At 41.4% G+C, this 27,889-nt stretch overlaps 2 protein-coding genes across 11 annotated transcripts in view; one reads left to right on the top strand and one right to left on the bottom strand.

Annotated features, from left to right (window-relative positions):
* Positions 1-5,986, top strand: part of TRAF6 (TNF receptor associated factor 6) — a 30,636-nt gene extending 24,650 nt beyond the window's left edge. For all 6 annotated transcript variants that reach the window (XM_072985954.2, XM_020813840.3, XM_078383546.1 and 3 more), the window contains one exon: positions 1,082-5,986. In XM_072985954.2, coding sequence (XP_072842055.2) covers positions 1,082-1,966 — 885 coding nt within the window. In that variant the 3' untranslated portion in view covers positions 1,967-5,986. The remainder of the gene's footprint in view (positions 1-1,081) is intronic.
* Positions 5,987-14,753: 8,767 nt separating this feature from the next.
* PRR5L (proline rich 5 like) overlaps positions 14,754-27,889 on the bottom strand; it is an 87,252-nt gene continuing 74,116 nt past the window's right edge. For all 5 annotated transcript variants that reach the window (XM_020813848.3, XM_020813845.3, XM_020813844.3 and 2 more), the window contains exon 9: positions 14,754-17,944. In XM_020813848.3, the coding sequence (XP_020669507.1) occupies positions 17,562-17,944 (383 nt within the window). In that variant the 3' untranslated portion in view covers positions 14,754-17,561. The remainder of the gene's footprint in view (positions 17,945-27,889) is intronic.

Raw genomic sequence — 27,889 nt, 5'->3', positions numbered from 1 at the left:
GTGTGTATATATTTTTCAACATACAGATAAACTTCCAACTTGCTGTTTTCTGTGTTTCTGGTGTTAGGTGACAGTTGGAAGAGTTGCTCCAAATGAACATTGATGCTACAGTTAGAAAACCTTTGTTAGAGTGTGGTTTGTTTTGTTTTATTTTTTAACAGTGGATAAAAGGCCAACTGGCCATGGCTCTTTTCTCAGATATGGAATAAAATCTATGGCTAGTGAGTGTCTTCGTAGTTACATAGTCACTGGGAGATGCTGCTTGAACATTCTTTCCCTACCGGATTAATGTGGTGTATGAACAATAGTCGCATTCCTCCTTGATGTATGCCAGCAAACAATATAGTTTTGTAACTGTGGAAATAGATTAACGAGTAGTTTGTTTTATTATGCAAGTTAATTCTTTTTTCTTAAAATCTTGTTTCTGAAACTTTTTTCAGGTTCTTCTTTACTGTAATTACTCTTTCATATGGGATCTTATAAACTTGTGTGAGGCTGTTTTGCATACAGCAGCTCATACGGGATGAGAGTCAACATATATACATTAAAATAACATGACTGAAGGAAGAGAAAGAAGCCTTTTTTCCCATCATTCACAAAATATACATGTTTTAAAACATGCATGTTTTAATATCTGCTTTTACAACCACGAGTACTAGAAAGCTGTTTTCAATGAGTGAAAGCCTAGTATCATCTAAATTCCAGATTTTCAGAAGAAAAGGCCTTATATCAAAAGCTTGCTGCATGAATTCAACGAATTGAAGATTGGTATTACCATTAAATTTTCTGTAAATGATTCATTGATTCTCAGATGATGTTTATGATAATGATATAGGGATTTTTTTTCCCAAGACTTAAACTGTTTCCCATTAAAAACATTTTAAGCTACTGCCCCACATCTGTAATAAGTAACAATTTTTTAGTTTTTCAGTTTTTGTTTCAGTAGATCACTGAAAATCACTGAAAAGTAAAGCCAGTTCTCCTTTTTCATATAGAATTTTCTCCTCTGTTACAACCTTGCGGTTTATTTTAGTCACAAGAATTTGTTTCTAAATTTATTACTATTTTTATTTAATTGCAGATGCAGAGAAATGAGTTGGCAAAGCACATGCAAGAATTCACTCAGGTTCATATGAGACTGATGGCTCAGGCCCTCCAGGGCATCACTGTTAACCTCCCACCTTCCATGAATTTTCACCATGGAGGTTTACCGTTTGACCCATCCCGTTTCTCTCAAGGCTTCCCACCCTCATGTGAATGTAGCCCTGAAGTCCAGAACTTCAAGGAAACCATTCAGCAACTGGAAGGTCGTTTAGTAAGACAGGATCACCAAATCCGAGAACTCATTGCAAAGATGGAGACACAAAACAGCCAAATAGGAGATCTCAAACGCACTATTCAAAATCTAGAGGGCAAAATTGCTGAAATGGAAGCACACCAGTGTAATGGTATTTTTATATGGAAAATAGAGAATTTCAGTATTTATCTCAAAGCCCAAGAAGAGGAAAGGCCTGTTGTGATCCACAGCCCTGGTTTCTATACAGGGAAACCTGGCTACAAACTTTGTATGCGTCTGCATATCCAGGTACCAAATGCTCAGCGTTGTGCCAACTATATTTCCCTTTTTGTTCATATTATGCAAGGGGACTATGACAGCCATCTGCCATGGCCGTTCCAGGGGACCATACGACTTTCTATTCTAGATCAGTCAGATGGACCTTCAAGGCAGAACCATGAAGAAATAATGGATACCAAGCCTGAACTGCAAGCCTTCAAGCGTTCAACAGTCCCCCGCAACCCCAAAGGTTTTGGATATGTGACTTTCATGCAGTTGCAAGCGCTAAAACAGAGAACATATATAAAAGATGATACTCTCCTAGTGCGCTGTGAGGTTTTAACACGCTTGGACTTAACCAGTCTACGAAGGGAAGGTTTTCAGCCTCGTAGCACAGATGGGACGCCATAGTCCCATCATGCCTTCAGTCTTGATCTGTTACTGTTATTTGTAAGAACTGCGAAAGAATAAAAGGATTGATTAGAATAATCTGCACCTTGTTCGTCTTAAGTATGCTGTATTTATCACCTCAGTGATAACAGAAAATTCTGCAAATGTTATCCCTGTCTCAGTGTATTATTGAAAATATAATTTTAATTAGATGCTGGAAACAAATGGAATTTTTCCTTTTATGGATACTGAATGTTGGATCTTAGCCAACTCTTGACAGACTTGTACTTATTTACAATGTCTTCAGGGTTCATATGTATGTATTTCGCTCTTACAGTTCTTAGTAGATGACCATCCACAACCACAAAATAAATTAATTTGAGTAGGGTTGAGGGTATTGTATTTGAGCCATCTCGGCCTTAAGGATGAATTATGTAATGTAAAAAAGCCCTTGTCCTGTTCATAATTCTGGACTATGTCCAGTGATCAGCATAGGTGCTGGACCAGTGCATAATCATCAGTGCAAACAAGCCTGAACATCCTATCAAATCTCTGCTCTTTTGTAAAGACAGCTCTGATAAAGATTAGTAGGTGCTGACATGATAGTAAGTAAATCTCATGCAAGTATCTCCTCAAAGAAATTGTAAGATAATGGAGTGATAGCAGTTTGGCTTGGGTGGGACAAAAGGAATGGGTATATTCCATATTACACTAAAGAGGAAGCCCAACAAAGTCAGCAGTATTGGAGATACCACCCAGACAGCCAAAGCCCTCACCTGCGCTACAGGTGGATACATAGGAGTACATTGTAATGGTAACTTAGATCTTCAACATTCTGGTATATCATTCAGTTCTTTATAGTACTTTTTAATGAAACATGCTCTGATACCTTTTCTTCTTATACCTGAAAGTCAAACTGCTATCACTCCATTACCTCTCAGTAGATTTGCTAAGCATCTGTAGCAAAACCACTCATACATCTTGATGACATTGCCTTAGAGAAAAACTGAAGATTATATAGTTTGATTAGAGTAAAAGAACTAACTCAAGTTGGCCCAAGTAGTTGGTGGTGAAATAAGGCATTCTTCAGCACAGTAAGAGCAGAGACTTAAATCAGTGAAAGCTTATGATGGCCCACACATAACTGGGAATTCCTTGTTTATGGAGAGTAATTGTAATCCCCAATATTCATCACAGATGAGGTTTATTCGATTACTTCTACCTATTGGCGCAGGATAGATACACAATGAGCCAGTCAGCGTAGGCCGTGTGCAAGAACATCTGATGGCATCACAGACCTACTGTTACTCAGTCTCAGGTGACTGAATGCTACTTGTCCCTTCACTTCTAAATTGTGTGTGTAAAACAAGTGAAACAAGTGAGATCACATTGTTGGCAACAAGAATTTGTGCTATCAAGTCCTGTAAGGCTTTTCATCTGCCACTTTCTGTGGAGGATTGGTAGTAGAGGTGCTTATTTGGGAACAAGTTGTTCTCCTGACACATTGTTTGCCTCTGCTAGTTATTCTCATTATTTCTAAGAGCCCACTGTCTGGTGAGAGTTTATATATTTGTGAGAGTTTATGTGTTACACACTTCTTGCTTTTTTCTTATGGAAAGGATTAATGTTAATTATCATCCACAAACAGTGTAAAATCTTTTCAAAAGCTTAAACCTTTAGTTAGGTATCCACTTACATTGTAGTAAGTCCCATTCAGTTTAGTGAGATTTATATCTCAATATGCATATATGGAATGACATTAAGCATATCTTTGTAAGCTAAGATGGAAATGGCAGTGCTCTAAAACATTTTTATATGTAAACATTGTTCATATGATTATCTGCTGATATGATTTACTGCTGCTCAATTAGTTTTTTATTTCTATATTGCTTATCTAACTGAAAGGGCAGCCAAGTTCCTTTTCGCTTTATTGTCTGTTTCTCTAAGCCTTTCATTTTGGATAACAAATGATTGCTGAGGAAATTAAACTTTAAGGAATAATATTTTCCCATTTAATGAATTTATAGCAAAACAGAGTCGAGTCCTGTTGCAGAGTCTGACGGTTTCAGTTGTTGTTTCAGGTTCCTGAGTAGAGATGGGCAGAAACTGCCAGTTTAGACTAACCGCCAGTCTCCTCTACCAGGGACACTAATAAACTCAAGAATGAGCACAAACCAATGGTTGAGCAGTTTGTGCCAGTTCATCCTTTCGATGAACAAAGTGTTCAGTGCTTCCCAGACCCACCTCCAACGAGCATCCACTCAGAGGCAGTGCCTGGAGGAGGCGGGGCAGGGAAGGCAAGGTGCTGCTTCCGAGTGGCAGGGCTGAGAAGCACTCGACCCCTGTTTGTCTTTCAGCCAAACTGCTGAACCAGCGGTCCATGCCTATCTCTGTTCTCGAGCTTATTAGTCCTTCTAATAGAAGAACTAAAAAAAATGATCTAATTATTGTTTCTAGGCAACAGAAAAGCTTTAGTGTTTTACAGCATAGTATTCTAAACATCTGTTGAATTCCCAAAATCCCATTCCATACATTATACCTGCATAAGGGTGATAACATCACCAACCAGGGGAGATTTTCAGTAATTAAAGAGTTCCTGCTTGTTTTCCAAAGCTCCCTAGATTTACACTCAAATCAGTCTTATTGTGTGCAGGCTCTGGGACAGAAGCAGGAATGCTTACATTACTGAAAATCTCCCCCAGCTGGTGATGTCATCCTCATGCAGGCATAATTAATGGGACAGAATTTTTGCAACTGAGTTCAGCGCAACTGAGGGTGTAGAGGGCTGCAATCTGAGCTTAAATTTAAAAGGTTACAGTACACTGCACAGCTTTATATGAGGGATATTTTAAAATGACTTGTTTGCACTGACATCTCTGCTTTTATCATGTTTATGTTAACATCTTGGTACTTATTTTCAGTTTTTTCAGTCTTTTTCTCTGCTACTGGCTTTTTACCCTACCTTTGTACTCCTCAAATGTGTGGGCAGCTTTCTGGATATTGGAGCTCACTGAAGGCTGTATCCTCCCAGTGCTTGGAGTGTTTTCCATTGCCATAGCCATTAAAAATGGGAAATGCAGTAGATTACCTTGTGTGTGAAGGGCAACTGCCATGTTCATCATCAGAATTACACCATGTTTTGCAGCAACATAGATCCAATGAGGAGACAAAAAAAGTTGCTGGGAAGGCAGGATATGGACCTCATAAGCCCCCTCCTAGAATTGTGCCACCCTCATTGCCATTATTTGCATCTAACTGTAGTTCATGACTGCCATCTTCAACTTGCACTCCCCCTTCCCTGATGGTGCATTGTGTTTAGAATGCTATTGGATAGTAATACAGTATAGACCCTTTCGTTCAAAGACTTTGGTTTTCCCTCATCCAATTTGTTTTGTACAACAAGGTTATATCAACTAAGTTCCATGAAGACTGTTCTACAATGATGATTGTGGTCAGTGAAATACATCCAGAGTTGTGCTTACAAGATATAGCAAAGAGGGCGAAGTGAGAGTATGTTTGACTGTAACCCACAATGCTGCATGTGCTTATAGTGTTTTTTGTGGCATGCGTTCATTAAATTGTTTTGCCATATTCTGATAGGCCAAAATACCTGTACAGTGTTTTCTGCAGCTGCAGGTATTGCAAGATAGCAACTTTGATGCTTACCTGTGTTTGGAACATCTATTGGAAAACTATTTCCTGTCTTTGTGAACTGAAGCATATAAAAATGTAATTTCCTTACTTGCTAAGATTGCTACCTCCTGCATTTTGGGATATAAGATTTGAAATGAAATGTTCTATTTTTCATAGGTTTTAAAAATTACTGTTACATTGTTAAATACTGGAGCAGTACACAGAAGTGCCTTTTTAATGTAAGTTATTATCCCTCATTGTCATAAGTGTACTCATGCTCTGATATAATGCTGCAACTTAGAGTCACTAGTCAGGGGGACCTACTAACATGGATTACTTGGATAACTTGGGTTCTTTTAAAGGAGAAAGGTGGGACAAAAATGTTTTAAATAAATAAATAACAAATTATCCAGTGAGGTGAACTGTTTTACTGAAACAATAACTCTGCATTAATTTTTATCTAGTTCACAGCCCTGTGTATCATATAATCTGCTTAAGTCATTCTGTATTATAGCTTCTTTCTTAGATGCTATTTACAGTAATGTGATAGAAACCTGGGAACAAGGGTTCAAATCTATTTAAAAGAATGACTGGATCCTTCTTTAGTTATCATCTTTTCAACTTGTATAGAGGGAAGATTGGAGTAAAATTTCTAGCCATTGCCTCTCCCCATACAGTCTTCCCATGTTGACAGGAAATACATATCTGTAGCAGAGATGGAACCATATTCAAATGAAATCAGTTACAACAAACTCCACACAGCTGGAAACTCTTGTTTTACCAATGGCTTTGGATTGTAACTATCGAGGTTTACAACTGGATTCACTCAAATGTTATGCCTCCCCAACAGACGACCTCCATCAGCACAAGAAAGCAGCGAGTAGAGACGGGGACGAATATAAAAAGGAATCACTATTTTCAATGAATATAGCCGCTTTATCATATATTCGTCAACCCATATTCATTAAATTTTAAGTCCTGACGAATACGTCTTGACAAATATTTTCTCAGTTTTATCCATCTATATTCGTTACCCTTTTTTGAGACCTCTCTGCCATTTCTGAGCTTGCTGGTGCCAATCAGAAGCTCCACCTGATCAGGAGATCCTGGATTGGCATGTCAGGCAGTCAATAGCACTGCTGAAGGGGCGTTGGGGGTGTACCTTTTACAGAGGGTTTATAAGCTTTTTCCCTGCAGCCATTTCCCACTTCTGTTCTGATTCTCTTGAGAGTGAGAACAGTTGCTGTTGGCTGGTGCTTGTGTGCTACTTGCTTGCTAGCTATGGCTGTGTTTTCACTTCTGTGGCAGCAAAACAAACACTTCGGAGTGCACTCCCAAGCCAGCTACACCAGAGCACAGGTTGCTGTCCTCTGAAGATGCCAGCCACGGAGACTGGCGAAACGTTAGGAAGAACAACCTTCAGAACATGGCCAAAGAGCCCGAAAACCCCAGAACAACCATTAGATACTGGCCGTGAAAGCCTTCGCGAACATAATTAGTTCTTTTTGGAGGCTTGTGTTCAAATCCCACATTGATGGCAAACACCTCCCTCTCACTGATCTATGTCCAGATTTCTGCTACTATACCAATGTCTCCCCCAATGTCTCTCCCCATGCTATCCCAAAAGAAGCATATTGGTACCTGAGATGCCCAAGTCCCACATCTTGGGAGATCTTGTCTGCCAGTCAGAAACTCAAACACCCCAAAACCTCATCTTGGCCATGATGCCAACTGCCTAGAGAAGACCCCTGCCAAGATTTATTTACAATAGTTTTAGCCGCACCTTTACCAGTGGCTTCTGGGCGGCGTACAACAATATAAAAACTTAAAAACATTTAAAACATTTAAAAAGACAATATAAAATATATATTAAAACAGTTCTTAAACATTAATATTAATAAGTCCTGTTGCTCATGTGGCCAGCTAGGGAATACTATTTAATTAAAATGCTGGCTAAACAGGTCTTTGCCTGGCGCCGAAAAGCCAAGAGTGTTGGAGCCAGGCGGATCTCTATAGGGAGGGCATTCAGAAGAGCTTCCTGTCCTGATCTTAGAGGACGGGCAGGCTCATATGGAAGAAGGCGGTCTTTTAGGTAACCAGTCCTAAGCTATTTAGGGCTTTATATGTCAAAGTAAGCACTTTGAATTGGGCCCGAGCAGCAACTGGCAGCCAATGTAAATTTTTCAGAAGCGGCGTGATATGAGTCAGTGCGGCGGCGCCACTTACGAGCCACACAGCACGGTTCTGTGCCAGTTGCAGTCATCGGACCGTCTTCAAAGGATGCCCCACGTATAGCGCATTGCAGTAGTCCAGTCTGGTTGTTACCAGTGCATGAGTGACTGTTGCCAGGCTCCGCTCATCCAGGTAAGGGCGAAGTTGATATATTCTCCGCAGCTGTAAGAAGGCACTCCTGGATACCGAGTCCACCTGGGCTTCCAAGGTCAGACCGGAGACAAGGAGCACCCCCAAGCTGCAGACCCTGTCCTTTAGGGGGAGTGTAATCCTGTCTAAGGCACTTTAACCTATCTGGCGGGGCACCTACCAGCAGCACTTCTGACTTGTCTGGATTGAGCCTTAGTTTATTGACCCTCATCCAGACCATGCTTGATGTTTGTGATCCTGACCAAGAAGACATATGCTTCGCTGCCAAATGCCTCAGTACCCGATGGGGCCACAAAATCTACTTCACTGTCAAATGCCTCAGTGCCTGATGGGGCAAAACTCTACCTCAATGACAAATACCTCATTGCCTGTGGGGAGCAAAATCTAATTCACTGCCAAATGTGATGCTGCTGAAGACAAATGACCTCAGTGCCTTATGCCTCTGTGTACCTGTCAGAGACAAGAGACAAACCAATTACCTCAGTGCCAAAGATCTCTCATTCTGCTGGCGCCATATCAGACTCCTTCAATGCCATCTGTGCTACATGGTAAACTTTGCCAGCTGGCTCTGTCAGTTTTCTGGGAAGACCCAATTTGTGGGTCAATAACCCTGACATCCAATATCCAATCTTAACCAAACTTGGCAGGTTTGTTGGGTTTTTTGGATTCTCTAAGTACTGGGGGGGGGGGGAGAGACTTTCCTGGGAGTGTCCTACTTGTGATTATCAATTGCCATCAGGTTACATACGTAGAGACCCACAGTTGATCTGAGGGAACAGGAGGATCTGAGGGAGGGTGTTGGAGGGGGAAGCCATTGAAGTGGTGCTGGGTAGGGGAAGGAATGGCGGTGGGGGTAGAACATACCCACGCAGGAGAAGAGAGGTTAGATATCTTACATCTATCCCTTCTTCTAGTCCTATCTCCAAGCAGATGGTATCAGGTGACCAGCCAACCCTTGAGCCACACAGTGCTGTTGATGAATGCCACGTAAGTACAAAAATAATTCTGGATGCGGGTGCCTGACCTGGCGTGCATTACTGAGACCTGGGTGGGAGAGGATGGTGGTGTCCCCCTCTTCCAGCTGTGTCCGCCTGGGTACTTGGTCCAGCACCAATGTTGCTCAGAGGGTCAGAGAGGGAGAGTTGCTATAGTCTATTGGAGTTCTATCTCCTTGGGGCTGCTATAACAGGGAGGGTTATGTGATCCCTGGCCAGCCTCAGTAAGCAATCTGGCTGCTGTGTTTTGGACCCGCAGAACTTTCCTGACATTTTTCATAGGCAGCCCCACATACAGCACATTACAGTAATCCAGCTGGGATGTAACTAAGGCATGTGTCATTATGGCCAAAGCAGACTTCTCAAGAAATGGGCACAGCTGGAGCACTCGTTATTGTGCAAATATACTCCTGGCCACTGTTGAAATCAAGGTATCCAGAGTCAGAATAGTATCAGGAGACAGGTATCTAGTTGTCTCATATGCTCGTATGCTAGATGGGCCCTTGGCCTGATCCAGCAGGGCTCTTCTTATGTTCTTACAAAACTAGGAGCACACACCCCCAACCTGCACACCTGTCAGAGGGAGTGCAACCCCATTCAGCACAGGCTGCGTTCCTGCTCCCTGATCTACTTTTCGACTGTCCATGAGCATCTCTGTCTTACCTGGATTAAGTTTCAGTTTATTCACCCTCATCCAGTCCATTATTGACATCAGACATTAATCTACAGCCCCCCCCCAAAAAAAAAGCTTCCTCAGGCGTAGGTGGAAAGGAGAGATAGAGTTGGGTGCTATCCACATACTGATGACACCAAAACCCAAAACCCCAGACATTCTCTCCCAACAGTTTCATGTAGAAGCAAAATAACATAGGAGACAAAACAGAAACTTGAGGGACCCTGCAGGCCAGTGGCCAAGGTCTTGAACAGGAGTTCCCCCAGCACCACCTCGTGAGTTCTGTCCTCCAGGAATGACTGGACCCACAGTAAAACAGTGCCTTCCAATCCCAGAGAGACGGGCCAGGCAGATACCGTGGTTGACGGTATCAAAGAGGTCCAGCAGAACCAACAGGAACACATCCCCCTTGTCCAGTTCCTGGCGTAGGTCATCCTCCAAGGCAAACAGACCACTCATAACCAGGCCTGAAGCCAGACTGAAATGGATCTAGATAATCTGTCTCATCCAGGGACCCCCTCCAGCAAGGGAGCGGGAGGACGAGTCTCCCTGCTCAGCTGTAGACGGGGGCTGGGCAAGCAGGGAGGTGGGGCTATGGCAGCCAGGCTACTGCCGCAATTGAGGCTCAGGAAATAAAGCTAGCCACATGTGTCACACGCTGTGTGGTACGTCATCTTGCAGGTTCTGGGGGTGGGTAGTAATCAAGCTGTCCACCTGTGCCGGTGGACTTCTAGTGATTACACAGATATACTAATCATTAGAAAACTCTCAGTGCTGAAATTATATTGCTTAATATAGACAGTCAAACTAGAGCAGGTTCATTGAATCAGTAAGGATTTGGTGAGTCAACTCTTCCATAATTCCATTGATTCAAATAAACCTACTCTAGTTGCAACTTGCTACACTAAAATAAGTGAATCAATGGAACATACAGAGGAGGTGACTCACCAAATCTCCAGTGATTGAGCTCTTGCATGACTTATTACATTAAGCAGCTAGATTTCAGCCTGTATTTCACTACAAAGATAAGTCATGGAATATTGAACTTATTACTGGGTAAAAATTGTAAAATTGGAATGAGCTCCTGAATATGCAGGAAGAAAGATATTCAGCAGTTTTCAAGTTGTGGTCCCAGCTGCCATAGCTGTTGGATATAAAAATAAACACCAGAGAGCAGTGTTACTCTACTAGACTCACAGCAGCAGCATCTGAAACTAGTGTGTTTTGTGGAGGTTTGTGTGATGGTAATTTAGCTATCCAGAAGAAAGCAGTTTAACATTCTGCTTAATAACTTAACTACAATCCTGTTTAATAAAACAGGCACTTGGTGTAATGTTTTCTTTCCACATCAGTGCCACATATTTTAATGTAAGGATGGATAGTAAATGGAAGTCCTGCAATTGAGGAAACACATAAGTATTGCAGCCACAAGAAAGCTCCCTTTACAGTTTGTGAAAACTGCAGGGAATTTTATAAACAATACCACCACTTTGTTAACAGGCAGTTAAACCAGAACAGAGGATAGTTTGTGTTTTATAACAAGAAGCAGTTAACCACAGTGCCCAGACTGAAATTGGAGGGAGCTGTTAGCCAAAGAAATGCCGGATGCAACCTGGAATCTGTTCCTGACACATCAGAGCCAAACCTTTGGCAATGTTCTGTGACATAAGGAACTTTTGATCTTTTCAATGTATCAAATAAGCCTTGGGTTTTAAGCACTCTATTCCTTTTAAGCTTTAAATCTATTTATTGTTCCTGTTTAGAGGTGTCTCGAAGCAGATCTAGGTTTATACTGGCCTAGCATGCATGCATGTGATATTTCAGGGCGAGCACACAGTCTCCACTGGATGTTTTGGGCTGTGATTCCCACAATTTGTGACCACAGGGTGTGTTGGTGGGAGATATAGTTGAAAACATCTGGAATGCAGCAAGCTTACTTGTGTTGGGAAGGTAACCCACAAAACACCAGTACCAAAAAAAGCAGGGGCAAGGTTATTGGGATAGATGGGCCTAAGAGGTGGTCCCTGCCCTCTACTGTGCTAAGATAGACACAAGACTGGATTATTCGGTGACAGTCTTCTAGAACAGACAGGAGTTTTTCTCCCTGCAAAACCAGTGTGGGTGTAACAGGCAAATAATAGAACTAAGCCTCTGGAGAAATTCCCTTTTGGACTGCATTATCCCCTCACCGGTCTCCTCTTCTCCCCTTCACTTTGAAAGGTGAACCTCTGCATTAGGGACTCCCCACTCAACACAGAGCCCTGTACTATTTTGGATCTGAGGCAGGCAGGCAAGTACAGCAGCAGACTCTTCCTGGCAGTGTTTGCCACTGAACATACAGTGGCTGTGGCTGACATTGGAACGCAACGGAAGACACACAGTTAGCAAACACATCCTGCTCTTTTCTCAGACAAGAAGAATGTCTGGCTGATCACCAGCATCTTGTAGAATTGCAGACATGAGATTGCAAGAAACGGGTATTTTTAAAAAAAGCAATATTAGGATTGATGTGTTGTTGTTTCTTCCTGAAAAGAGCAGCTTGGAATTATTCATAAGTCTTCAGTCTGTAAGATCAAGGTGACTCATTTCTGAGGGCAGCCCAGATCCGATTTTCAGCCCAAGCTGGGGAGAAGAAAAACCCAAAAGGAGGAGGAGGAGGCGCCTTGTGCTCAAAGCTGATTCCAAACGCAGCCCCTGCTGCGAGGCACCTGCTGCTAGCGATGACAGAGCATTATTAGAGAAAGATTTATGAGCTGTGCCTAGATTAAAAATTAATACAGAAACCAGTTCCTTTCAGCTATTGGAGGAGACATTGTTTGTTTTCAGTACAAAAAACAAGGCATTCATACTGCCCAGGAAATAGAGGCAGACGTGTTTTTATTACAGTGAGGGCCCTGCTTTACAGAGCATGCCGATACTGGTTTCTGGAGGTAACTTAAGGTAGCACCTATTCCATAACTAACTGAGGCTTCACTATGGGCTAAACTATATCAGGGACGCTAAAAGGCCATTGCCATATGTGTTTTATGGCATGCCTGGCCAGGAGAAAGTAAGCTTTGAGACCCAAGTCTTGAGCTACAGACATGTTGTGACTGAGGTTTCAGCGCACATGGAAAAAAAAAAAAAAGCTTAAAGAGAGTATCATTTGTTATTCCTACCTTGTAAGCAATGATGTAGTTGTTGCATCCCACAGGGGGCAGTAGAAGCACAGACATCTTTTTGGAGCCTGTCCTTTGTAAGAAAAATATCTGTATTTGTTTCCCTTCATTTCAGACCACTTTCCCCCTTTGAATCGGGGGAAGGAATCCTACTCCATCCAAGGCAGAGGGAGCTGGCTTGCCTGTTTAGGACGCCTTGGGTGCTCCTTGACTTTCTGTGCTCTAATCTTTCTCAGGGCACATCCACATGTGTTTGTGTTTTGCTGTGCCCTATTGCTGAGTCTAGAATAAGGACATGGTAGAAGAAGCCTAGGTAGTAGGAAAACCTTGGCAGTTACCCCTGGCTCCACATTTTCACAAACCACACAAGTATTGGTGGGCCTGGTCTCTGGATGGGAGCTTTTCCCTTCTTTTCCCATGAACTCCTATCTCCTCCTCCACCTCCACAAATAGTAATAGCCAAGTCATAATTTGAAACATGTGAATGTGTGTGCTCAGGAAGAAAAAAAAGTGTGTTTGCATGCAGGTCTCATAGAGGGACCTTGCATTTCTGAATTCAAAAGTACACTACTGCTTTGAAGTTCTTAACTCCCAAACTCCAGAATGGTTCTCCATGCAGAGCTCTGTTTAAAGGCCAGATGCAATGGATGCTCTGAAATCCACAATGACCCATTTCAAGCATAACACTAAATCACAGTTTGGTGCGATCTTCTCCCTCCAGCACAGGTTTTTCTTGTCTTATCTTCTGAACTACTGTAGACTGAATTTAGGAAAAGTAGAGGGAAGTCCATGAGCCAAGGAAATGGGAAAGCAAAAAGAGTTTAAGATTCAAGAGCTGGCTGGAGAGCTCATTGGGATGGAGAGCCAAGAGTCAGGATTTTGGTTCACTTCTGAATACTCTATATCTAGGAAATCCTGGCAAGGATCACCATAAGTTGGAATTGACTTGACAGTACACAATTACTTGGCAAGGTAATGCCAAGAGATATAATTTTCAAAATCCCTAGTCAGGGATGCCTTAGACAAGTGTAGGAACTATGCAAGGAACAGTGTGCTAACTCTTGCCTCTAAGTTCTATCACTGCCCTTCTAATACAGGACAAACATCTGGTGTGGAGAGTCTCCACTATCCATGCAGACATTCCATATGATTTGGAATCCTTATTTTTCGTTTCAGGCACATCACTCTCTTCATGCATAGAGGCAACAGGAGTTACGGAGAGCGGCAGGGCTAACACAGTTCACCACCCCCCATTATGCACTTACTTTATACATTCTTAAAGAATGAGTAAATAGGACTATTTTGTGCAGTTCAAGAAATATTGAACCAGCCTCTTCAAAAAAAAATTTTCATATGGATGTGTAGAATGCCAGCAAGTAAGAAAGATTCCTTTATGATTTGTTTACAAGCAGTCTGTAAAGATTTCTATTTAAGAGCTTCTTACTATTTACTGCTACTAAATTTTCAGCATAAAAAAAGACTAACCAAGCTAATCCTTGCCATGGAATTAAAGCCAACACCATTACCATGTTTTGATACAATTTTACAGGAGTGGCATATATAGGAAAATGTTATATACATTAAACTTACATATTCAAGTCCAGAGATGGACACACAGTAGGACAATTAAAAAACAAAAGAATTACCTAAACTTTTTGTAGAGTGAAAGCTATAATGCTAGACAGACCTCTGTAGGGCTTATGTGTGACAATTGGACCCAGTGTTTGTTTATTCCTGATTTTGAACTCAAGATGCATTTTAAAGAAGTCTTTGTGGTTATTTTTTATTCTCCAAAATACAGTGTAAAGTGACCTGTCACAGTGACTATCTGAAGAAGTAGACTAATAACAGTTCCACAATGTATTTCCATTGACAATATGCTAGTCTTTGTATTTTGAGGAAGTAATAACAGGCACAATTTTTTTGATATGATATATCCTTGCAGAAGAATGGGAACAAGCCACACACACAATCTATACCAAATTTATTCAACAGATCTTTTGATACAATGAAAGTCCTTTAGCAATTCAAAATCAAAAATTAATCATGGGGAAATTGTGCTAATAGGCACAATAGCAAAATTTCCTATCTTTACCTTAATTTTCTAGATTAGCTGATTCTCCCTCTTTCATTTGATTTAGGTCTGGGTCTGATTAATTGGGTCATGTTCTGCTTCTTAAAAAGACAAGTCTCATGGAACATATATTGCACATGAAAAACAGCTTATGGTACAGTTTTTAAAAAATTAAATAAAAGCAAAGCCATTCCTGTAACCAACAGGATCGTTGCTTCATCCATGTGGCCAGCGGAGGTGACCAGTGTCACACATCATAGAGCCCTCCCAGTTTCCAAAGCTACATGGAACTGGAGCTTCCTTCCTCCTGTGGCAGAAGGAATACCAGCCTAAATGGCAGCAGTGCCCCCACCCCTTGTATCACCCACTGACAATCCTAGCTAGGTATGGAAGATTTGCACAGCAGGACCATTAGCTCTGAGTCTTTTATCTGCCTGAGGACCTTAGCATACTGTAGAAATTCATTCTGAAATAAAAACACCAAGCTTTCGTTCATTCTTGGTGCTCATTTAAAACCATTTCCAGAACAGTCAATTTTATACTTCCAACAGGCCATTTATAGAAGTTCCTGTCTTCACTAATATGACACTGTATCTGAGTGCACAACTGCTCACCATTAGAACAGGTGATATCTTTATTGGACCACTAAAAAACTGAACAAAAGCTAGCTTTCAACCCAAACCAGTCCTTCTCGTGCTGTGGATAGTGTAGAAAGCAAATATATATTACAGTCCCCAAAAGTTATGGTAGATGGCTATGCAAAGTCTGCTTCTTAAAAGAGAAGCCAACATAAAGCAAGAAAGCAGTGTGCTGCCTATATACCGCTCCACAGAGCTTAAAGCATTTCCTGTGTAGTTTACAATTGTTTAAAAATTATGCAGTCTATACATTGTGGGGCCCAGCCCAGTGAGCTGGGTACTCACTTTATCAACCTTGAAAGGATGGAAGGATGAGTCAACTTCGAGCCAACTGTCAGATCTGTTGCTATCAAACACTGACCACGAGCAGAGTTTGGGCTGCAATACTACAGTTTAACCTCTGCGCCATGAGGCTACAGTCAAATTAATAGTATTCCCTAGTAGTTGGAAGTAGATCTCTTCAGTTTGCAGTTCTGCTTGGTTGATGCTAAGAGTCCATATTGTCTTCCAGGTGGTGCTTTGGGTAGCTATGAAGACTTTCCAACAACTAGGTAATATTATTAATTTGGCTTCAGTTGGTTTCACTTAAGATTACAGTGGTACCTCACTTAGCGATGTTAATCCGTGCAGCAAAAATCACTGCTAAGCAATTTCATCGCTAAGCAATATTAAAAAGCCCATAGAAATGCATTAAAACGCCATTAATGTGTTCTTATGGGCTTAAAAACTAACCTTAAGCGAAAATCCTCCATAGGGGCGGCAATTTTTGGTGCCTCTAAAGCGAGGCAACACAGCGGGTGGCCATTTTGTTTACCCGGCAGCCATTTTGGAACTGCCGATCACCTGGCCAAAAATGGAGTCTTTGCGATGATCACTTCCCTGCGATCATCGCAAAGCGAATTTTCCCCATAGGGACCATCGCTAAGCGATCGCAAAAGCAATCGCAAAAACATAGTCACAAAGCGATTTCTTCATTAAACAGAGCGATCGCTATGCGAGGCACGACTGTATTTTTCCAGGTCTTTAATGAGGGATTGCCACATTTCTCTATTTCCCTTTCTCCAGCCCAATGGGAACTTTGAGTTTCAAAATAAGGCAACAGCGGAGCTAAATGCAGATTATTTGGCAGTCCTTTGTTTGAGGAGTTACGAGGGAAAATCCAGCAAAGGCTACTAGAGCTGGACCCACAGCCCAATAGTGTCTGCAACCTACATTTTTGAACTCAACTTTAAGAAGCAGAGTCACCTGCCAAAAACTTTTGGGACTCACATATATTCTTTTATTTCTGTGCTGTCTACAGTATATTGGTACACACCCTAAGGAAGACTAGTTTAGGTTGTTTATTCAGTTTAAAGGTATCATCTTGTTTGTAAGGACTTCACCGTTTTGTTTAGTTTTTTCTGCTCACCATTAAAAGGGTGTTATTTTTTCTTTTGATACTACATCTATGCAAGTATATACACTTTCTTACACTGGAGACTAAACAAAAGCCCTTTCTACTAACTGTGTTTCCTAAAATCTAAATTCCTTAGATAATTCTTTGGACTATGCACCAATGATCCCTGAGAAAAGCAAGTCGGAAAAAGAACATCTCAAAACAATCCACAGCGGAGCTACAGAAGTCTCATACGCAGCATTTCCCTCAATACCTGCTTCTGAATGAGGAGCATGATGTGATTGCTATACCAAGTAGGCCCAGTTTTGGAAGAACACTATTCTCACACCAGTGGTTCAGAGCTGTACAGTGTTTCATCTGAACTGATCATCACTACCTCTTTAAATAAAACACCACAACAAGGTTCTTGTATGGTGACTGAGCCTTCAGGAACCAAGAAAGAAAAAGGAACAAGATGATGGAGAACTTCAGCTGAGCAGATTTGTACCACTGCTGGAAAATGTACATATTAGTCTTGTAAAGCTAGAACCTGAAATATACTCTCTTCCAAAATGAATGAGTTCCAGGGTAAGCCATGTAGGTCCATTCCTGCAGTTTTGATTTTTCCCTGCTTCCCACAATAGTTTGCTTAGTGCTTGCCAGTCTTCCTGTCCTTCTGTGTGGCAATTCAGCAGACAGATGTGAAGTTGAGCTCTGTTGGTTCCTGCATGGTAGGTGTCCCAAGCCCATCTGGTCCATCTGCTATACTGGGCTCACTGGAACACTGCCTATGGTTTAAACTGGGCTGCAAGAGACAGCATTTATCACCATTGTCTGGCTCTTCCACCACCATCCCTGAGTGCATCATGGATGCCATGGCCAGCAGTTGGATATCCGAGTGAGCATTGGCAACCGTGTGGCGACGGATGCTCCCACACTTCTCCAGGTAAGCCTCACCCTCTTGCTCAGTCAAGGGAGTCAAAGCTGTTTCGCTGACCTGTCGGGTTGCCACTGTGTGGGAAGAGAAGCTCAGCCCATTGGGTTTGGGACGAGGTCGATAATACCTTTTCTCTGGAAAATAAGATAGAAGGCATGGGTAGGTTACTCCTGGACGGTGTACAAATTCAAGACCAAGCTGCCATACAGTCTTACTAGGAACCTCCCTAGTGCCATCCCTATCATAAATCTAGGTCGACATGCAGTCTACAATCCTTCTCTATATGAAGGTGAACAAGCTAAAGTGTTATTTGCCTCCACTGGAAGGGATGCAGATTAGAAATGTCACTTGTTAAGATACAGTTCCCCAAATCTCCCAGCTAGCATGTACAATAGAACATAAACTTCCTACCCAAATTCTGCAAAAGGAACACAATTATTTAATTCTTTCTCCAACATACTTCTTTACAAGAGGAAAGGGAATGTCATATTTAATTTTTTTAATAACTGTACATAAATAATTTCTCCAGCATCTGTAGTTTTTACAAGAATTTTCACCAAGCAACTCTGGAGGTTATATTTATTTGCGTAACATTACAGAAGCTACAACATAATTATATATATATATATAAAGGAATGGGATGCTCAAAACAGAGGCTGCTTTTCAGCTTCTTGCAGAGCAATCCCATTTTTTTACATTACTCTGACTAGATGAGGAAAGATCCCTGAGTGAGGGCACACAATGGCAGGGAGGAGATTCTGTTTACATTATTTTAACACAAATATTTTTCATTGGTTGCCCTTAACTGACCATGAAGGGAAACCTGGACTTTCATTCCCCAGCTCTTTTGCTCTTCGCAGGATATGCCCATCAAGGTGTTCCACAGGCTGTATTAAAAAAAACCCTGATGAACCAACAAACTGATTCATGGTTCATGGCCGGGAAATTCATGGTTCATCAACCTTCATGAACTGTGAAGCAGGATGAACCGCCATTTTGATGGTTGATCCCCATCTCTACCAGTGACACACAGGGTTCTTAGTCATATATCTGCATCCACACTGAACATACATTATGGCAGGAACACTTCCAGGATGCACAAATCCATTCCCTCTGTGTGTGATGTATATATGGAGGACAACTGGTAAAGAAGAGTTGTATTCTAGCATAACCCTGACACCATATGGTAAAGAGAATATGGGACATGAAGGGGAAATGATTTGTTTGTTTATACAACTCCAAGGTGTCAGCACAAAGTTATAAAAACAAAATTGGTGTCATGAGTAAATACAGAAGGCACTGGAGAAAAGAAAATATTTGTTTCGATTCCAACCCATTTTGTTATATTACTACAGTAACTGAAGGTGTGTGCTACATCAGACATGACCAATTAACTAGGCCATGTAGCTGAGCATTAGCAGAACCCACATGGATGAAGTTGGAAGAGGACAAAAAAAAATCTAGAAAAAAAGGCATGCCACATATATTTCCAGCCCAAAATGTTGCAGCACTTAAAATACATGTATTTCAATAATATTAAACTACCAGTCTCGGACAAAGGAAGACCTATATTTAAGATTTTTTTTTCTATAACTTTTCTTAAAAAGCAATCTTTGGGCTGATATACTGCACAATGCTTTTAAAACCACATCAGCAGTGAAAACCAGGCTAGGTTACACTTAATAACAAGCAAATAAACTCTGCACTTAAAACTGATAACAAAAGTAGTCCCAAAATAAACTTTAACTCCAGTACTTTGGCCATGTCATGAGAAGAGAAGACTCCTTGGAAAAAACCTTGATGTTAGGAAAGTGTGATGGCAAGAGGAGAAGGGGACGACCGAGGATGAGATGGCTGGACAGTGTCTGCGAAGCAACCAACATGAATTTGACACAACTCCGGGAGGCAGTGGAAGATAGGAGGGCCTGGCGTGCTCTGGTCCATGGGGTCACGAAGAGTCGGACACGACTAAACGACGACAGTCCTTAACCCCAATTTTTTATTGTCGATTATTTAGGTCCTCCACAAGGCAGCTCACTGAATCAAGCAAGGGGATTTGGAAAGCTTATAAGGAAGACACATTTTCCCAGATTTCTCTGGCTTTCCAGACCAAAGGTATTGTAAACTGCTGAGCATATTTTTTTTCTTTCAAATCCAATGAAATGAGAGAGAGCTTAATAGATGAATTTTGGTAACCAGCATTGTGCATATAATTCCACTTTTCAAAATTAGCCTTTTCCATAGTTTTTCATGTATCTCATTTGTTCAGACGGCCCAGTTGTTGGTTCCAATAGCCTCTTCCAATTTGGAGGAGCAGCAATCAAAGCTAGCTGGAAAAGTGTGTCCTGAAGGTGATGCATTTCTAATACTAGATGTGGCCAGATAAAAAGAAAAACACTGACTGCTCTGTTCTGCAGCTCTGTACACTAGGCCCACCTACCCTATGGTTTTCTTTCCTATGGCCAAATATTCAGAAAATTGTTGTACTCTGACCAAAGGAACATGAGAAAAGATCAACAAGTTCAGCCAAGCAGGTAACAGACGAGACTAAAAATAGACAGCAGGCTGGAACTTGGGACCAAAGTTTTGAAAGTCAGAATAATAAACATGGATTTTTGAACACAGCATTTGAAACTCTTGCTCAACTGGGACCAGCATGATGAAGCTGATTTCAGCAGATAATCCTCTTACACTGGTGCTTTGGACTAATGTCACTTTGGAATAATGTCAACCTAGTTTCCAAACTTTAGTCCAAGACACATTCATTATTAGTCATCTTGATATTGCCATGAAGAAAACAGGGATGTAAATCATTGCTTGTCTCATACATACATGAGTATATGAGAAATCATTCTTCTCATGCTGGGAGAAAAGCAAACTATTTGGTGGCATTCCTGTCAAGAGAACAAGAATGAATTTTGCAAAAATGGAGGAAAATTACACAAACATAACTTTAAAGCAAATCGCACAAAATGACAGCAGAGCTGCATTGCAGTATGGGCTTTTAAAGATTAGACCCATCAGAGGGATTGTTTGCATCTTTAAGTATCAGCCAATAGTTCTGTGCTTGTGCTTATCCCAAGTAAAGGATGTTAACTTTGGACAGAGACCATCTGTGAAAATTACAGAGACCATGTTTTTTGTTTGTTTGTTTTGCTTTATTTTAAATCTTGCTTTTGCTTGGAGACTAGGAATCTTGTGGGACCTGCACATTCCTTGTCAAGGCATTTTGAGACCATCTAATAAATGAGGACAAGGAATTTCACAAATATCCTTCACACCCCTAAAAAAACATTGCTAACCCACTTGTTGAACTGACACAGTGAAAAGTGAAAAACCACTCAACTGGTACATGAGAATTATTTCAAGACTGTGGCTAAAATCTAATAGTAATTCACAACCTGGAGTAATTCCATTGAACCACTGGGAATCAGGTGAGTTAATATCTGTGTAAGTTCCATGGACTGAATGAGCTTACTCTAGTTGTGATTTACTGCTAGATTTCAGCCTCATATTTAACAAAATGGTATGATACAACAATATGACAAATACATGGCAAATACCTGTCAAGTGTTCCAAAGACACCCATCAAATTGAGCCAGAAAAGTATGTGGCTGAGCTATTAATTTCCAAGTATAAAAAGGTATTTACTTTTGGTCTGATGTCCTACTTTCAGCGAGGGTTTCTTGTTTTTGTTTTCTTTTTGGGGGAGATGCATTATCCTGGGGTTCAATATCAAAAAATGCATATGTCCTTGTTAAAAAAAAGGAACTAGGAACTATTGTACATGTTTTACTATACTGCTTCTTTTAATGTGATATCCAGTGAGTTGTTATTACATGCACTGTTGGGAAAAAAATCTAGGCAGATCAGTCAAATTTTTACTTTTCTCTCCTTTCTGATCATGATTCCTAGATTAAGCATTTAGCAGCCAAACTGCCAGTGCTTGAAGCAGTTCTCTGCAATCCATTAAATATAATGGAATCTATGTGCTGATTCTCCTGCCAACCTAGCAGTTTGAAAGCATGTAAAAATGCAAGTAGATAAATAGGCCACCTCGGTGGGAAGGTAATGGTGTTCTGTGTCTAGTCACGCTGGCCATGTGACCATGGAAACTGTCTTCGGACAAATGCTGGCTCTATGGCTTGGAAATGGGGATGAACACTGTGCCCTAGAGTCAGACACGACTGGACTAAATGTCAAGGGGAACCTTTCCCTTTACCTATGTGCTGATTATGCTGCTATTGTAGTATAATGGCCAGAATCCTATTAATTGCACCTATCATCGTAGCTCAATTGGTGTAAATCTCAGATATGTTGCAAATTAGGAAGTCAGCATAGTCATGCTATGCATCTCTGTGTGGAACAGCAAATGCCCACACAGGCTTGACTTACTGGCAACTTGCCACTGAGATTTACACCAAGTTACACTAACAAACAATTCCAGACACTGTAAAGTTTTGTGTTGGTTTTTGTCCATAATAAAATTCTGCTTACACAGATACCAAACAAGAATGGATGCAGCAACCAGAGTCGAGAGAACCCAACGGAGTGTCACACAAAATCTTACTTTCACAAACCCCTAATCTCCTATAAATGAACCTTGTTCCTCCCATGTGATGATTGATGACTTCAGGGACCTCATGATAATCAGGAATTGAAGAATATTTACATATGGACATAAATATCCGACATATTCATTCAAAATCCATCCATTTATTATTTGATATTTATATTCACTAAAGTCTTTTGTTGTTATGTGCTATAAAATCACCTCTGATTTATGGTTATCCTATGTATGAGAGATCTCAAAAATGTCCTATCCTCAAGAGCCCTGTTCAGCTCTTATAAACTCAAACTTGTGGCTTCCTTGATAGTGTCAATCCATGTCATATTTGTTCTTCCTCTTTTTCTGCTGCCTTTAACCTTTCCCAGCATTATTGACTGTAGTTTCTACAACACAGGCTGATTGTCGGATTTGTGTGTGTGTGTGTACTCCAATAGCCAGATGATATTTGCAATATAACCTTGAGTGCCTCTTCCTTTTCCAGCTCCAAGTTAGACATCAGGCATTTCTCACTCCATGTAAATTGGATAGCTCAGTGAGTCAGGTATCTTGCAGCAGAGCCAGAGGTTGCGAGTTCAATTTCGAAATGTGCATTCCTGAAGAGTCAGCCTGTGTGGCTTTGGGCAAACTGCACTGTGATGAAATGTATTTTTCTAATTAGAGATGGGTTATGTAGTCATGTCTTAACCATAGAGGAATTCATTTTGAGTCTGACACAGGCTAAGTTCTGGAAAATTACTAGTAGTTATTTTCAGCTTTTCTTATCGCTGCAGCTGGAGAGGAAAACACGGCAGAGTCAAAATATCTCTAACCTGAATGATAAACAATTCTTTGGTGTTGGTGGGAAAGTAGGGCGTACCCTATGCTAATTCTTGCCTTCGTGATTGGTTGAGTATGTCAGGAGGGGGCAGGTTGGAGAAATTTACAAGAGGTTGGAAAAGGTAACTCGGTGGGGGAGAAGAGAGTTTTGGGATTCTGAAAACATGGCGTCGCATTTCTTTGATCCAAGCGAAGGAACCTAATTCAACAATATGGACTGCGTAAGAATATCGTTTGCTTACCTTAGTTTATAGTTTAGTTTTTGTTTTGTTTAATAGTTAATTTTTATAGAAGGTGCTGAACCATTATGCTGTTGCTTAGAAATGAAACTGTAGAGAAATGTTTTCTTTGTTCACTTAAATAAACTTATGTTGTTTAATAATTGGCCTTTCTAGTCCTTTGAACAGAACAGTTTCCCTATAGATAATTAATTTGGCTTACGTTACCAAAATTGAGTCATTAAACAGTAAAGATACGGTATTAAGTGGTTCCTTTTCAATAAAATCGAAACAGACTTTAAATGCAGGCTGCCAAGAGTTCATGTCCCGGGAACTGTGTTGACTCAAGCAGTTAGCTCCGAAATGGGAGTGAATGGGGCCTGGATTTTCCTGTTTCGTGGTTTTTGATCTCATTTATGGGACCAATAACTCACATGGTGGCAGCGGTGTTACGATCCACGGGCCTGATTTGCAACCTGATTTCAGTAGTGTTACGCTTGGGCTTTCTCTTTACACACAGTTTGCTTTGGATTTATCCAGACGCTGTGGTAAATTGAAGCTGAGGGTCAGGCACGGACTGCTTTCAGTTTGAAACAAAGCAGCAACACAGCGTGGGTTGTCCTGCTAACTGGTTAAATATTTTTCTTTTCTCTCTGCTCTATTTCTTTTCAACTGAAGCCCTGGCTGAAAAGGGTCAGTTGTGGGGGCGGATTCTGTTAAAGGACTAGGTGTAAATTTCTAAAGTAAGCTTTTTCGTTGCTAGGCACAGCTAAGGCACGGCACCTTATCAGAGTTGTCAGGGCAGTTTTATGGCTGGCGGTAATTGATTGCCGAAACAGTGGGAGGTTTACAGCTTAGCGGCTGCAAGCAGTCAGCATGGCTCAGCATGTTACTGAGAGGAGAACTGGCCGGAGGAAAACATCCAGCGAATTGAGGTTGTTGATGGAGGAATCGGAGGGGGAACAATCAATTGTGGAAGATTCGGTTGAAGAAGACCAATTGGATTTACAAATGGCTGGGTACCCCCAGGAGTTTGACCCATTGCCTATTCCAAGCCGGAGAAATTCCAGAGGGCGAGCGGAGGAGCAACATCCCCGACCTACAGAGGAAGCCGTTGGTGAGAATCCGTCTGGTGCGGGGGGGCGAAATCCACCCACACCGATGCCAGCGTCTGAGGAATTGACCCAGCTGGTTGCAGATCTAGTGAGATCCCCAAAGGAGTTTGTTAACACTTTGAATCAGGCTGAGAAAGTGAAGAATAAGTGCAGAGAGCAAAAAGTGCAAGAGCTGCAGGAAAAGAGAAAGGCTAAACAGGCAATTAAAGACTCTATAGCCAGTGTGGATAGGGGAAGTCTACCTAGATACCAGGAGGGCGATTGTGTGTTGAGCTTCCTTAAGAATTTCGAGCAATCTTGCCAAGATTTGGAGATACCTAGAGATTGGTTTCTCAAACTCCTTCGTCCCCAAATTTGCGGTCAACTAGCCACAATAGTAGCCAAAGTGGCTGAGGAAGATTATGATTGGTCTGAATTAGTTTGGGTTATTAAACAGCGTTTTGGTTATACAAAAGAGCTATTGAGGCAGAATTTTAGGAAAATCAAAAAACTGCCTAATGAGAGTTATGCAGCTTTAGCTGACAGGCTGGAATTTTTAGGAGACCAATGGCTGGACTCTTTGAAAATCAGATCTGTAGCAGATATGAGAAAGGCATTATTCATGGAGCAATTTATGAACTTGGTCCCTTTAGAGTTGAGGAGTTCTTTACTAGAGAAAGAATTTAAAGACCTCCAATCCCTTGCGCTGAGGACTGACGAATTGTTATCGTTTAGAAAGCCTGAACCAGCGCCTAGAGCCAGAGCAGAGGCGCCTAGAGCAGAGGCACCTAAGAGACAAAGCCAGCCTGACTTTAAAAAGCCTTACCATCAAGAGTATAGGCAGACTTCAACTGATCAGCGCAGGAGTTTAGCTCCAAATCAAAGCAGACCCACTTTTGCTTGTTTTAAATGCGGTGGCCCTCATCTACAAAAGGACTGTGGACTATCTCAAGGACCCCCTAGTCAAGCTAGGAAGTCAGATGTTAGGACACCGGTACCAGCGCCACGCAAATCCAAGGGAGGCACACCCAAAGTATCTCTGGTAAGCCCTAACACCCCAGAGAGTCAACAAGTACCAACTCAAAGCCAGACTGTCATGGGCACAGTGCCTAGACAGAATCAACCCAGTGGGAGTACTACCGCTTCACTAGCCAGTGATAGACAGGCAGCGGTAAATTACTATGTGCCTCAAATATTAGATGTTCGTGGAGGAGAACAAGCAGGAGCTATAAGACAGTCTCCACAGGGGAAAAAGTATACCCTAATGGACCCGGATTGCGTGATCCCTGAGTCTCAGAAAGAATGGGCTATGAAGACTTATTCTGAGGAGGTGATTTTGTATACTGATAGAGAACAGGTGGTTCTAAATGCTTACAGTGATTCTGGTGCTGAACTTTCTTCCATATCCCGAAAATTTTTGCACCCAGAACTGATTTTGGACAATTTAAGATTACCCATTAGGACCTATGGTTCAGGAGAGGCGGGAGAACAACATATTCCTCTCGCGTTTGTGGAATTATCGTTCAAAAATTGGCGTGGTACTAAACTTTGCCTCACTCATGACGGGAAACCTGACTTCTTGCTGGGAAATGACCTCACCTATTTGAATTTTAAGCAGAGTCAGGAGGGTCCTGCTGTTAAAGTGGTTACCCGTTCCCAAACCCAAAAAGCAGAGACTGGGAGTGTTTCTGATGAAGCTGTCCCTACTACAAACTTAGACCAGCAGCAACATCTAGTGGCAGAACAAGATAATGCAGCTAATACAGAAGTGGAAATAGAGGAATCAGTGCCTATGGGGTCAGCTGAGTTTAAAGTGAAGCAAATGACTGATCCCTCACTAGCTTCCTTGAGAGCACAAGCAGATGACTATGCTCAAAACCCAATAACACAGCAAGTTAACTTTGTGTGGGGCCAGAATGGACTTTTGTATAGAGAATATCATCCCAAATCACACTTGAACATGCAACCCACACAACAGCTGGTAGTACCACAGGAATACAGACTGAGGATTCTTGAATTAGCTCATGACAATCCATCTAGTGGTCACCAAGGTGTGCAAAAAACTTTAAAAAGAATTTCTCAGCATTTTTATTGGCCTGGTATTAACAAAAATGTGAAGGACTATGTCAGTTCATGTGACTATTGCCAAAAAACCGGTTATCAGACCGATAAAACGAAGTCTGAAATGCTCTTAATGGAAATACCTGATCAAGTTTTCCAATGTTTGCAAATGGATGTCATGGGACCTTTTGTTCCAACTAAGTCTAAGAAGAAATACATCATCTCTTTCATCTGCCAAGCTAGTCGTTGGATCGAGGCCTATGCGTTGAGTAATCTAAGAGCTTCCACCATCGCACGCATCATCTTGTGCTCACGTATTGGAGTACCATCTCAGATAATTTGTGATCAGGCGGGGGCGTTTCGTAGCTCCTTAATGGACAAAATTTGTGAACTTAGTGGAATAGAAATAAAATTTAGCTCCGCCTATCATCCTGAAAGTCATGGGTTAATTGAGAGAGGTCAACAAACCTTACTGAGGATGATCAAGACCATGGTACAGGTGTATGGTAACATTTGGGACGATCTGTTACCATTTGCTTTATTTGCTTATCGAAGTTCTGCTCATACTTCTCTTGGTGGTTTCTCTCCAAGTGAAGTGGTATTTGGGAGGAATCTACAAAGACCTTTGGATTTCCTGAAATCTGATTGGGAAGGTGTGGTGAAAAGCAGCACAGTTCCAGTTGCTGATTTTGTCAGAAATCTGCAAGAAAAACTGTTAGCTGTGCAAGAATTGGCTAAGGACAATTTGCTAAATGCTCAATCAACCCAGAAACTCTACCATGACAGGCATTCCAGACACAGGGAATTTGATGTGGCAGATTTGGTTCTTGTTTTAAACCCCCTCAGACCTTCTAAATTAGAGGTTGGCTGGGAAGGTCCAGGGGAAGTGGTACAGAAACTGGGGAATAACAATTATTTAGTAAAAATGTTGAATTCTGATAAAAAGCCTGTAAGTTACCATGTCAATAGGTTGAAATTGTATAAAGACAGAACTGCAATGGTTTTGTAATATAAGGTTGCTTGTTATCAGTCTGAATATGAGCCTGTAGATATGCTAGCTGAATTAGAAGATGCTGGTAATTGGTCTGACAACCTTGTTTTGACAGGTACCTCACTCCAGAAGGGAAAGCTGTACCAAATCCTAGAAAAATATCAAGATGTTTTTTCAGATAAGCCAGGTTATACAAATTTGGTCAGTCATGAAATTATCACTACCGATAGTCAGCCAATTCGATCTAGTCCATACAGAGCAGTTGGTGATCATGCTCTACGGATTGAACAAGAGATACAAAAGATGTTATCTCTGGATGTAATTGAGGA

This window comes from Pogona vitticeps, chromosome 1 (genome assembly GCF_051106095.1).
Source record: "Pogona vitticeps strain Pit_001003342236 chromosome 1, PviZW2.1, whole genome shotgun sequence".
Lineage (NCBI taxonomy): Eukaryota > Metazoa > Chordata > Lepidosauria > Squamata > Agamidae > Pogona > Pogona vitticeps.
The sequence above is the reverse complement of the archived record's forward strand: the minus strand, read 5'-3'. Positions and strand labels throughout refer to the sequence as shown.